Genomic DNA, 13,905 nt, shown 5'->3' with positions numbered 1-13,905 from the left:
TATAGCAATAAAAGCAGTCTAACAGTCAGTAGAATTAGATTTCCTTTGGAGTCATATCCCTTTTGTTGACTATTGAATATTTGTTAAATATCTAACGCTATTATAAATTGTTGCAGCAACTACTCTAAGTTGGAGAAGGAGTTCTGCCGGGAGAGATACTGATTTTAAGCATGTAGGGTCACCTGAGTGTGGTGAAGAAAGGCAGACAGCCACCATTGCAGAGACCCAGGTTCACCTTCCAGCAGCTACGCCTCTGTCTTGGCAAAGTGCCCCATGTTTTTCAGTGCAAATAGGTGAAGCAGCTGGTGAAGGATCATGTTCATGTCACTGCACTGGTACTCTCCACGTTGGTTAAGGAGCCTGGCTGGAGAATAAGTGGGCAGAAGAGCTTGACCCTTCATGCACCCAAGAGTAGAATTATAGGTCATCAACGCAAGTGCCCTGAGCTCTGTGCTGGAAAAGAAAGTGATCTCTCGCTTTTGATATGAATATTGAATAAATGTTTAATGGAGTGATCACAAACAGCGCACTGGAGTGGCGCTGTAATTTGCAGTCTGTGTGTGTGTGTGTGTGTGTGTGTGTGTGTGTGTGTGTGTGTGTGAGAACTATGTGATGTCTTGTGATAGTTACTGTTTTGCTGAGCTCAGCTAAATGTAATATGTTCTTTGATATTTCTTTTTTGTTTGTTTGTTTAAGGAATGTTTTAGGATATTGTGCACAGTTCTGCAATGATGTCATGGGGTTGTATCATCTTACTGTGCACACTGGATATTGTTCCTTTTAAGGGCAATAATGGAGACTTTTTGGTGTCCTTGCATGGTGAATTTTTACTGCAATCGGCTACTGCAGACAATTTTAGCCTGGCTGTTGGTTTTGCATACTGATGTTCCTGTTTCTCTCCCGCAAGTGTCATTGTTTCCAAGAGCTTTGACTCACCTGTAGCCACGGGACTGGAATCTGTATCATCCATGTGACATCCTCAAGCGAGGCTGGCAGTGATAGCAGCAGCCTCCCCCCCCTCCCCTCTTCATGCAGACAGTTAAGGTTCTAGCATAAAGAAATAAAACCTTTTCGGCAGTTCAACATCAGCAGCTCTTACCATGTCTCCCAGGTGTGTTGCATCAGCCCATACAGTATATGAGTTAAAGTACAATGCAACACTATGCATTCATCAACAAAGTGTGTTGCTTTCTTTTCAACCACCAGTCCCAAAAACTTGGAACACTGTGTTAAAAATTCACAAAACAGAATATTTAAGATAACATGCCAGTCCCTTTTGACACATACTCAATTGAAAATTGAGAGAATATATTAAACAATATATTAAAAGTTAGTTTAGTTAAAATAAAGCAGGTTATTCACACTCGATTAACGCCACTTGACTAGCGACTTTGTAAACATGATGGAGGCAGATGACAAAACGCTGCTGAGCGTAGGCTCTGTATAGGTGCGTGCCCCTATACTGTTATCTGATGTTCACCTCCCCAGATGTGCACGTCGCAGCGACATCAGGACTGTGATTGTTTCACTTTGGAGACTTGTATTTCCCAGTTTCTTCTCTGATGCTTAGTGGAGTTGCTAATAACGGGCAGTGTGACCTGTAGCTTCCCCATTAAACAAACTACACTCATCTGCTATTGCGTAATGATGCATTATTTTATTGAATCCCTTGACAGCCATAGTTTTACCCTTTAGTTTCTTCACTGATGCCAGCAACACATTTCAAACAAGAAAGATAGTTGTGGAAGGATAAAAACAACAAAAAAAAACCACCTGTTTGGAACATTCGACAGTTTAAAAGAGTAAAAGACAAGGCGAAGTTCACCGCTCTGTGAAACTCATCACTATATAAAGGATATTACTGAATGAGCTCAGGAACAATTTGTTAAACCGTTGCCGGTTAACACATTGTTAGCAAATGATAACATTATGTTTCTATTTACAATATTACACAGTGTCCCAACTGTTTTGGAATTGGGACTGTGTTAGAGATGCAAATGAAATAAATCAGTAGTCTCGTTATGTTTCTGTTTATTTAAGGATCCACATTAGAAGCAGTCTGATGTGCGTCTTCTGGGGCCACGAATATAGAAATACAATAAAGTCATGCAATTAGAGTGTACTAGCTATTTAAAATGTAAAAAAACAGACACACATGCAAACAAAAGGAATTAAGAATAAGGTGATCGTTAAGTACAAGCAGTACAATGACGCATAGCACGTCACTTTTATCAGAGAGTAATGACAAAGTATATATGGATTGACTGAAATAATTACTTGTTTGCTTTCTCTGAGTATGTACTGCAGTGTTGATAGTAGATTGTAAACTCTACCCATCTACACAATACTGTATAACATGTTTAGATGATACACAGCAGGACAAATTAGCAACTGTATCAGTTTTCTCTGCCTTCCCTAATATTTCACATTCGGTGCTTACTTTGGATAAATGCGCCTGAGACCTAGCCGGTGGTTGTATCATGTGGCCAGTATATTTCAGATTAAAGCAAAACCCAGGCATTCCTAAAATCAATTTAACACTCTTAAGAAATGAGTAATCTGCTCATGCACTCTCTCCTATGGTGCTCTTTCACATTTGGGAGGATGACTACATTTCATGGCCGCACAGAGTAGGATTAATGGGTGCTTTTGGTGCCTAAAGGCGCATTTCCATTCCAGGGCAATAATTCTAATCTAATTACTTGAATCCACTCAAAGGAGTGGGTCATTGATCAGGGGGGCCTTATCAAGCGAATAAGGGTATTGATCTGGACAAGGATATTTCTTCCTAACACTGTTTCGTTGTCATCAGTGCGTGATTTAAGCTTGAGCGCCCATTTTGTCCTTCGTTCTCGCTGACTTCGTCGACCTCGGCATTACTGGGGCGATGTCTGCTTGGGTTGGGGTAGGACGCAGGCTACCGTTGATAGTTACATCACTGACGGTGTTCATTTTCAGGCCTCAGTGAGCCGTGAAAAGTCATAATAAAACAGATGGCCTCCCATTTCGAGGCCCGTCACAGATGTTGAGGGTTGCACTGGATCGCTGGTGCTGTTCTTGGACAGTCATCACTGTTGCTGTCTGTGTTAATGTCTACAGTGACAACACCATTGTTTATGTAATTGCGTTGTTTTGCAATAGCACTGACAAGTACAGAATAGCTTCTGAATTGCTCTCAGATGGGCGTGAGGTCCAGCAGTTCCTGTTCGTGGATCTATGAAAAGAAATAAACTGGTGATTGTGTTTGTGCTCGTCCTCATAAAAACAGACACGCTTCAGCACTAACTGCTTTCTTTGGCGTTTTCTGCCCCAAGGATCCTCTTCTGGACTGACTGGGACGCGACTTTCCCCCGAATCGAGGCCGCGGCCATGAGCGGAGGAGGTCGACACATAGTGTTCAAAGATATGGAAATCGGCGCCTGGCCCAATGGACTGACTCTGGATCATCTGGAGAAGAGGATTGTTTGGACGGATGCACGGTATACCATTAGGGCTTTTCATGTTGGGCGCAGATGCATTCACACCTTCTGTAACTTTGAATGCATGTAGTGCATTAAATATTGCAAAGGATTCACCATTACCTGGGTAAAAATTTAACTTGAACCTCCTTCCTCCCCCTGGGTATTAAATAATGGAAGACATGTAATATTCAGAGATCTTTGTACAATGACCGTGTTTGTTTTTTAGTGGATCTTGAACAATTTAACGTTTCCATCACTGGACTGGTGGATAAGACTTTGATCTGCCTTCCTCTGCTTCTTCTCTCTCAACACATTATGAGAGTCGCTTAAACTTTGATATGTTCCTCTGTGTTGGTCTCTTTCTTCCACAGCTCCGACGCTATTTTCTCGGCACTCTATGACGGAAGTGGGGTCATAGAGATCCTCAGGGGCCACGAATACCTGTCCCATCCCTTCGCCGTGTCTCTCTTTGGAGGCAATGTCTACTGGACGGACTGGCGGACGAACACTTTGGCGAGAGCCAATAAGTGGACGGGGCAGAATGTCACAGTCATCCAGAAGACGAGTGCTCAGCCATTTGACTTGCAGATCTTCCATCCCAGCAGGCAGCCACAAGGTCAGGACAGTTTATTTCTGGCTTTCCTGTTTGGGATGAGACACAAACAGAAAAGGTCCATATATAAATTGTCACGTTCTCCTCAATCTCCTCAAAAGAACTCCATAAATGCTAGGACAGTGCAACAAAATCAAATATCATAATATCCCTGGTAGGGAGTGAGTTTGGTACTTCAACAAGCTATTAACACTATGTTAAATTTAGGACAGCGCCCCATTAGACTAATTCTGACTTTGTGATCGTAAACCCCAAAGAGATCATCCGACCGGACCGTACCTGAAATTAAAAAGGTTTATTAAAAGTAACCATTTCATTATGGTAAGGACATTTTCTGGCATGTGTACACACAAGAAAGGGGGATTGCTGTTACAGGGTTTAAAGTGCAAAATCATCATGTAATCATCCAACACCAGAATTCAGATTGAATTTGGCTGTAGTCCTCCAGTACCGCTGGATATTGACTGAGGATAAATCATCTTCATCAGAATGTATTGACATGTTCTGTGTGAGAGAGAGGAAAAAAAAAAAAACAAAAAAAAAAAACACCATAATGCGGAGTTATTAATTTCAGCGTCTGCCTTCATTTGGTCCGTCAATCAATGAGCGTGTGTCTAAATGAAAAAAGGTACTCATGCAGGGAATTAGCTAGCTTGAGTTAATGGTAGCCCTGAATGTGTTTCTCTCACCTTCAAAATGATTCTAATTGGCTCATACGACTATATTAAAGCCTTTCTTTTTATTTTTTTTCCCTTCTTTTTTTGCTGAATATGAATAAAGAGAGCTGCGGAACGAGAACAGCACTTCCCGATGAATAATCACGGCGTATCCGATAATCAAATAAATTAGTAATGTGAATAATGTGTTGCGGTGACGGAAGATATATTAAATGGTTCTGAAATGCCATTAATAGTCCCCGGCGATTTCTCCTCGGCGAACACGTCTGAATCTGTATCTGTCACAGTGGAATAGGTAATCAATTTTGTGGGAGGCTAAGTAAGCCAAGAATCTGACCACAAAAGACACGCGGCTGATGTGCTGTCTGACAGAAGGCCTACATGTGTAAGCCAATCCTTATTTGATATGCAGATCAGCTCGTAAGATTCATTGCCAAGCCGAAATTAATGGCCCGAAATCTGTTTTATTTTGTTTTATTTTTATTGTTCCAGTAAAATGGGTTGTTTGAAATTGATTTTTGATTGATTTGCAGAGCAGAACCACCAAAACCATGGTGTGTGCGTGTGTGTGTGTGTGTGTGTGTGTGTGTGTGTGCCAGGACCACCTGACTGATGGATCAGTTTCTATCAAAATTGCTTTTTTTTTTTTTTCAGCTCATTTCCTTTCTTTTATTTTTGGTCTCTATCTCAGCTCTCTGCATATGTAAGCGCCCATTCTTAAACCTGCATTATTACGGCCTTAATCGGGTTAGCATCTAGTCCGTGCCTCCACTGCCTCGCCAGCGTGTCACAAGTTAATTTGCTTGTTTCCATCCGGCATGTATGCATTCTCATGACTGTTCACCACAGATAAGTGTGAGCAAAAGGGGACTGCTTTCCCAAAGAAGACAGTGAGCGTGCCTAATCCTATTTGAAAAAGCTCAGTGGGGGGTGGTGGTGTTGGGGGGGGAGCTGGCTATTATCCACTCCAGCCAGGACCAAGTCTGGAGACGGGCTGCTCCACCAGACCCTGAACATCTGGACCAGAGAAAAAGAAGAGTGGATGAAGAAGGGAGAGCTGAATAGAGGGCTGGTGTTAGAAGCTATTCAGCAGCCTCGACCGTGGAGCTCCGCGGGGGGGCATAAACAACCTGTAAATACATTATGTGGCACTTGAAAGACATGGCTGTGCTCCCACATTAGAATGGGTGACAGTCGTTCAAATTAGGAGGCACATGACAGCTACAGCATGTACAATAATCGCAAAAGCAATAGCAATAGCACCATTTCAAACATCAGAAAGTGGAGGAAATGACTTGACATAATGGAGTAGTTGATATTGAATCATTCTTGGAACACAGCGGTTTAATGTCTCCTTTAGTCGTTGGATTGGCTTCTAAGTTTAAGCCATTGGGTCGTGTGAAATTTGTGTGTCATTTCCTGTACACATTAGCTGAATCGTCAGTCCCATTAGTAGTACTTACAAGACATCTTTTTCTTTTCTTAGATGTATAATGTTCCCTTAAGTAAGGTCCCATGTGCAGAACTTTACAGGGGGTAAAGTGTAAAATTAGTGTTTAATTTCCTACTCGCCAGCACACAGCGAGCAGCAACATTACCATGTAGCACTAGTACGTCCTCTTCTTTCCTCGCATTCATCAGGTTCCCTTAAATAAGTTCCCGTGTGCAGAACTTTGCTCGGGTGTAACTCCATTTTTCATCGCACCCTGGACTGCTGCCCGCTTATTTGTCCACTCAGATGTCACATAAACCGAGCTGCGATGGCCGACGCTGCCGGGGCTTCTTTACTCCCTCCATCCTCTCACTTCGTACAAGAAATTGGTAAACCTCCATCTCCTTCTGCCCTCTCGGCTCACAGCAGGAGCTGGAGCTGTCCAGCATGATTCCCCGAGGGGTATTTAAAAACTATTTCTGGAGAGAGTGTCTGTGGTTTTTTTTTTTTGTTGCTGTAGTGCATAGTATTTAAAACCAACTGCCACGTGTGCACTTGTGCCTTTCCTGATATATTTTCTAGTCTGGCTCCTGTCCGTCTGTAAGATTGTGTTTGCTGCTGCTGTCTTTACCAGGTCTCCTAAGAAGATGACTGGCCTAAATAAAGGTTAAATCGATTTTAAAGGCATGAACGGGGAAAACGAGGTGTGAGTTTTACAGTCATGATTCTAATTCTTAATGTTTTCAAAGCTTAACAGGAACATGACGACATTCCATTCAGAGCATGTACGGTAGTCTTTGAAATGTAGGTCTCCCAGCGGACGGATTGCATACTAAACCGTGCTGTCACTACACTGGCCCTTCCCCAAATATGTCTTCTGCGTTGAAAATTAGCATTTTCACGGAGTACCACCACTGCCACTGCCTTAGCAAAGCAGTGGGTTCATTTTTCTTAACGTGTTTGTTGCGAATACATCTGACAGTTTAGAGCAAACAAACACCTTGGCTCTGTTTGTCGCTGCCTGTCATCCCTCAAGAGCAAGATTTGGGTGAATGCGCGATGTTCAGATGTCTCCCCATTAGCATACTGAGTCAGCTGGGTGCCGTTTCCAGCTCGCGGAGACGGAGATGATTTTGTCTTAAATAAGCCACATTTGTGATGCGGTGGGGCTCTCCGGTGCGCTGCTGAAGGAGCCCGGGAAATGAACTTTGAACAAGCGTGTTTGACATGAATCACGCCGAGGAAGATGGAGAAGCGGATGTGTTTGACGCATGAAATGTGATTTCTGCATGATGGGAAATAATTCTACCTTGGGTGAATTTCTTTAGTTTTTCTTTTTTTTTTTCTCCCCTTCCCTCACTGAGGTGATTTAATCTGAATAGGAACAGAGCGAGACGATTGTGAAAACTCTGCTGCCTCCTACAAGATCACTGTTTAGTTTAAAGCTGTTAAAAATTCAGCCTCGCCGTGCTTGTCGAGTAGAAACTGTCAGCAGCTTAGAGTCTCAAACTGGATGTTCTCCTACCCTGCAGTAACAGGCTAACTGAGATTCTGTCACCTTTAATTCCAGAGAAAAAGGAACAATGTGATTCGTCTTCTATATATGTTATATTTTATTTTCATGTCTCTTAACCTCCCCAAACCCATTTCAACAAGAGATCAGCCCCCAGTCGTGGGCAGGAGATGAATGAACATCTGTCAAACTCAGCATGACTTTTCCAAAGCCAGTGTTTTTTCTCTTTGTGTTAGAAAGAAACTCCTCTGAACCGTCTTTTTGTTTCTACACAGCTAGAACAATAATGTAATTGTAGTTCTTTTTCAGCGATCCCCCCCTTTTGGTTTTTTTTTTTGTGACTTTCAAAGTCAAGCGTTCTCTTTCAGCGGCACAATCAGACGAGCCTGTAATGTCGAAAATCGCTTTTAAATATACATCCAGTACTTATCCTTTTGTTTCCCCCGTCTCATCTTCCTGTGTCGAGTGTCCTGAAATGTTCCCTCTGTTTTCCTCCCTATCCCATCAGCATCCAACCCATGTGAAGGGAATGATGGACGTGGTCCCTGCTCACATCTGTGCCTCATCAATTACAACCGCACCGCGTCCTGCACCTGTCCGCACCTTATGAAGCTCTCGCCCAACAAACAGTCCTGTTTCGGTGAGCGACAGAGCACCTTCCTCATTTTTCACGCTTTCTTTCCTAATGTTATCAGAGCGGAATTATAGGATGCTATGTAAACAGCAGGAGAGGCGTTTGCTTTACATGCGACTCTCTGACCTTTTGATTGACGTCGGCATTAACGCCAGGCTGTTATTATCACACCCCCACCTGGATCCGACAGCAGCGGTATGCAAAGGTTAGGGATCGGCCGAAGAGTTCAAAGCTTCTGACGTTCGAAAATCAGCATTTGAAAGCTTTGTTTGTTTGTTTTTTGTATGTCTATTGATTCTGTTCAAACCCTGATTTTTCTGCACAGGAGCAAATATAGATTAGTCTTAACTAACATCACTAGTATACAAAGAATTGTTCTTTAACCGAACATTTCCCAAAAAAATCCAGCAACTGTTGTCAAACTCAAAACTCAAACAATGTATTTAAAAGAATAGAGTTGCAGAGAATCATTTTCATGTTTCTGACGAGAGGTTCTGCTTCAGTCCATGTTTTTTTTTTTTTTTTTTTTCAAAAACTACACTTCTAGCTGTGGCCCACAAAACATTTTGCTCACCCAGTCGCCGCCCACAAAAAAGGTGGAGGCAGTGATTCTGGAGAGGAGAAAGAGAGTTGATTTAAAAAAAAAAAACAAAAAAAAAACACAGGCACTCCAAACAAGACAAAGTATCAAACTGATGAAGAAAAACATGTAGACTTTTTTCTGGTATCTAGTCTCTTGTTATTTCATTGTTTTGTCATTATCTGGGTCATGTGAATGCCTCCCTTTTGACCGTGGTGTTTTGTTGTTTGGAGAACTGACTGTTGTTTTAATGATTGGCCTTTTAATGATCATGATTAAGCCACTATATTAAAGTACCTTAAATATACTTTGTCTTGTTTGGAGTGCCTGGACTGCTTTTGGTTTTTGAAGTTCTGTTTTTCTTGATTTCCAAGAGCAGCTGACACGTTTTTTTTTTTTTTAATTTTTATCAACATTGCATCATATAGAGAAACCTCTCACCTCCTTTTTTATGCAAGGTAGTTGAATGTTAAATCTCACTCCAAGGTCGTCAAATACTTTCACTGGCTCATCCACAAACCCAAAGTGTGAGTATTTGACGACCTGGGAATGTTGATGTCTTGATGTTCAACATCGCAATTAATCCATTTGATTAATTAACTGAAATAGAGGATTATTTAAGGATTGACATGTGATTCTGTAGAGCCCTAGCAACACTATATTTCTCAAATGATCTCACCAGCGCTGAAAAGGTTCCTCCTGTATGTGCGGCGGTCTGAAATCCGCGGTGTGGACATCGACAACCCTTACATGAACGTCATGACGGCGCTGACGGTGCCAGACATCGACGATGTCACGGTGGTGGACTACGACGCGCTGGAGGAGAGGATCTACTGGGCTGACATCAAAACCCAAACCATCAAGAGGGCCTTCATCAACGGCACCCAACTGGAGACCATCATCTCCGCAGGTGGGTGCACACCAGACATCCATACAAACTACAGAGTCAGAGCTGTGTGTGTGCGGCAGGTAGTATTGATTGGCTGGTACACACATACTCATGTTTTCCAGAGTTGATTGCAGTACTGTATGGAGCGACAGATTCCCCAGAGAGTTTTTTTTTTTTTTTTATTTTCTTGGTCATGGATTTGTACTTTTTATTACCGGTAGCCTAATTATACTTTTGAAATTGTTGTAATTACTTGTACTAGTTGAATGCTCTTGTTTTCTCTCTTGACACGCAAGGCGCAGCACATATATATGGAGGAGTCTACCTCAAACGTGCAGCCAGTTTGTTTGTTTAATTGCATTATAGTTCCGCAAAGCTCACAGAGCATTGTTTTTTGTTTTTTTTTGCTTTCATGCTCTGCCAAGCAGACATCGTGAACTGCCGCGGTCTGGCTCTGGACTGGCTTTCCAGGAACTTATACTGGCTCAGCGCTGAAAACGACGAGTCGCAAATCAATGTGGCTCGCTTTGATGGCTCCCTGAAGACCTCCATCATCCACGGCATTGATAAGCCAAGGTGCCTTGTAGTGCACCCTGCCAAAGGGTAAGTAGATTAGAGTGGTCTGTTTACTCCATCAGCGCCTCGCCGTCAATGCATAGAATTAGGAAACCCGACCACGGACCTCAACTGTACACGGGAGGGATCGAAGCCGTGTCGTTGTAGAGAGGACGTGTCTTACAAGCATGAAACGTCGAGGGCAGATCTTTACTGGGTTAATAGGTGGAAAACAATCCGCCGGCTAACATTCAATTTTCATCTAATAACAGCACAGCACTCATTGACCGTGTTGTGAACCTCACGATGTCTTGTGCCTAATTGGAAAGCTAACTATTCACCTCACACCTCTCCACACAGAAAAATCTATTGGACAGATGGCAACACCATTAACATGGCCAACATGGATGGGAGCAACAGCAAGGTCCTCCACCAGAATCAGAGGGACCCTGTAGGTCAGTACAAGAGCCTTCGATTGGCATACAGAGTTGGACCTCCTATTCAGCTGTAGGTGTGTGTGTGTGTGTGTGTGTGTGTGTGTGTGTGTGTGTGTGTGTGTGTGTGTGTGTGTGGGACACAGACAGGATTGTTTTTTAGCTGTGTAAAACAACCAACATTTCAAGTTGTCTCCGCTCAGTTTACATAAACTCATGCGCACTGTAATCTGATTTGATCTGAATATAAATAACCAGATTAAAGCATTTACATAGTTTGCAAACACTCACACACACTTTCTCCCAACACTTGATTCATTTAATTATTTGGGCTACTGTCTCGAAGAATGTGAAGTAGCCGAGTGCAAACAACACGAGACAGAAAATAAAGGGGAGTTTGCCAGCGTTGTTTGGTTGCGGCTTCAATTTATGGTAATTTCATTCAGCAAAATTTTCCAGGATATCAACAGCTGTGCCACTGCACGCACCGCTCCGCATCTATCCGAGCTTCATCCCAAAACCATTTGAGTTCCTCTGTTTGCACGCTCATTTGACGATTGCAACGATATATTAAAGCCATAATAATCTCGTTATGTCTCCGACTTTTACAAACAAAATTAGTAATGTATGCATGCGACTAAACTAGTGATGTATGTGTGTATTGACTTTTCCATGCTGGCAATCACAAAGAACACCTGTCTCCTCAGTGGCGACGTGACCTCAACAGGCAACACTGAGGAAAAAGCCACTAGACAAACAAAAATGTCTAGAAGGAAAACAAGGGAAGGTGTGACAAATCAAGCCATGCCGGAGTTTTCTTTGAAACCAGACAAACAGTAATAAGAGGCTAAACTGCAAAAAAGAAGAAAACTGTCACCTGTGTTCACTTCTATACTTTATTACTTGATATAATGCCAAATTACCTTCAAATCATCAAATGCTTCATTATCTAGAAATGCTTCTCCAGCTTCCATGTGTTCGTTCCTTGAGGTCTATTTTCATGGATTGCTTCATTAGATCGCGGTGGCCAGATGGCGAACGAGTTTTGCACCATTACAGAAAGAATAATTGAAAGTGTCCATCCTCTTGACGGAACGTGACAGGTGTAAATGGATGAACCTGCCTCGCCATGATGTTAAAACGTGTTCTCCTCTGGTTCTACCTCGGACTGCATTTTTGCTTAAGCCCTAGTGTCTCATCCATCTGCCAAGGGCTGACTTCCATGCGCATAATTAGATCTTATGTTCCCATTTCTGTTTTGAACATAGTGCGGATTGTCGCCTTTTTGAAATGCTGAACAACTCTACAGCAGTTCTCAAACCTGCCCTTCAGTTTCCAACCTTGATGTCTGTCCTATGGACTGTTGTATCATCCTTTAAGCACTTGTATGTGAACCTTGACGTGCTTCTGTTCATGTTGTTTGTAGTGACATAATGTATGTTTAAAAAGAAATTGAAAGATGCACTTCTTTTGAGTTATTCCATTCAGACACATCCACTGATCTGCGATACTTTCAGCCAAAAAGGGGACTTAAGGGACAAAGGACGTGCCAGATGCAACCCTGCAGAATCCACTTTTCTCTTGATTAGATATTTGTCTAATTAATATTCTGTGTAATCCTTTTGTAAATCATGAAGCTTAGCCCGTGGTCGACAGTTTCAAACATATTCTTGCATCAGTCTTCTTCATGTGTGTCGTGTAGAGTATGTTAACCTCGGGGTGAATTTGCCTCGTCACTCGACTGAAAAAACAGAATTTAAGAATGATCTGCCGCTTTTAGAAACCTACTCAGGACAGTGAAGAAGGCAATTGTTCCCAAAAAAGTCCCTCCAGCATCTGTTGCGTAGGATCGGCCTGTCGGTGTTTAACCGGCAGTCTGAGGTGTGGTGCTGGAGAGGAATCGTCAGGCAGTGGTTGCGGATGTCCTCTGCTGTGGCAGTAAGGGAGGCGATCGATGTGAGATGTTCCTGTTGATGTATTATTGAAATTTCACTGAATGACCACCAGTATTCATATCTGACAATATTCAGGAAAAAAAAAAAGTCCTTCGTCCTTCCTGCTGATACGAGGTGATGGAAGCTGTCTTCTTTACATACAACAATCTTGTTTACTGGCTCCCGATTAGAGGATTTTTATTATATTTAATTGGGACCATTGATTCATCCCAGTTGCCTGATTTTCAACATATGTTCTTAAGGCAACCTTGACCTTGTATGGGTCAAGCTAACTAGTTAATTAGTTTTATTAACTGAAATAAAGTTAATTTGTATTAGTGATGGTAAAATTGCCATCATTAATACATATTAACTTTATTCCAGTTAATAAAACTGTGTAACCAATGTATACTCTCTTATACTCCGTGTATTTTTGGAGTGTGGGCCATCCCCACATGACGCCTGCCTAAGTGAGCAGTTGTAGCTTGTTTCACCAAAAGCAATCAGCTTGTCTTCATCTCCAGAGGCCTTTTGTCACACAGCACAAGGTCAAACTCCCCCTTCTGTCACACAAACAGCTCCATTGTCTCCATTGTGTTTTTTTTTATTATTTTTTTTTATTTTCATTCTCCTCAGCCCGTCAGCAATACAGATAGCAGGGGGCACCGTATTTCACCGGCTTCATTTATGATTATGGCTTAGACCCGCGGACAAGCGTAAATTAATGACGCATTGTGACTGTGAATCTGCCAAACATAAATCCAACACATGGTGGGAGACAGTGAGTTATCCAGCAGTCCACGATTGAAATTGCTTTCAGTCCCCCACCATTCACCGTGGTATTGAATGAAAAGCCTTCATGTTAGACAGGGGAGGGAAAAGCAGTCAGTCTCAGTCCTGTTGGTTTTTTGTTTTTTTTCCCTTCCATGCCAGTTGGAACTCATATTAAGAGCCAGCAAACACATGAACAATTCTATTATCCCTCGCTCAGCCAGATGCAAAGAAGCCGCGGTATGGAAACGTTAAGGTAATGCAGTTCTGAAATGTGCTGCTGAAGTGTGGTGAAAGTGAAACTCCTATTTCCTTTTGCACCTTCTCAGTGCTGCATATTCAGTGTTGCCAAGCTTTGTAGCAGAGAGGCAGCTACAATGTGAATATTAGAATCAACATATAACAAAATGTT

At 42.3% G+C, this 13,905-nt stretch overlaps 1 protein-coding gene across 10 annotated transcripts in view; it reads left to right on the top strand.

The window, feature by feature from the left end:
- The window catches only part of lrp1bb (low density lipoprotein receptor-related protein 1Bb), a 338,212-nt gene that overhangs the window by 225,637 nt on the left and 98,670 nt on the right, over nt 1–13,905 (top strand). For all 10 annotated transcript variants that reach the window (XR_005076787.1, XR_005076788.1, XM_037108848.1 and 7 more), the window contains 6 exons: nt 3,315–3,479; nt 3,833–4,077; nt 8,205–8,336; nt 9,593–9,820; nt 10,228–10,402; nt 10,715–10,809. Coding sequence is in view for 8 of the 10 variants with exons in the window: in XM_037108848.1 (XP_036964743.1) it covers nt 3,315–3,479; nt 3,833–4,077; nt 8,205–8,336; nt 9,593–9,820; nt 10,228–10,402; nt 10,715–10,809 (1,040 nt within the window). In the remaining 2 variants the exon portion in view is untranslated. The remainder of the gene's footprint in view (nt 1–3,314; nt 3,480–3,832; nt 4,078–8,204; nt 8,337–9,592; nt 9,821–10,227; nt 10,403–10,714; nt 10,810–13,905) is intronic.

This window comes from Acanthopagrus latus, chromosome 9, assembly GCF_904848185.1.
Source record: "Acanthopagrus latus isolate v.2019 chromosome 9, fAcaLat1.1, whole genome shotgun sequence".
Taxonomy (NCBI): Eukaryota; Metazoa; Chordata; class Actinopteri; order Spariformes; family Sparidae; genus Acanthopagrus; species Acanthopagrus latus.
This window is presented reverse-complemented; position numbering and strand designations above follow the sequence as displayed.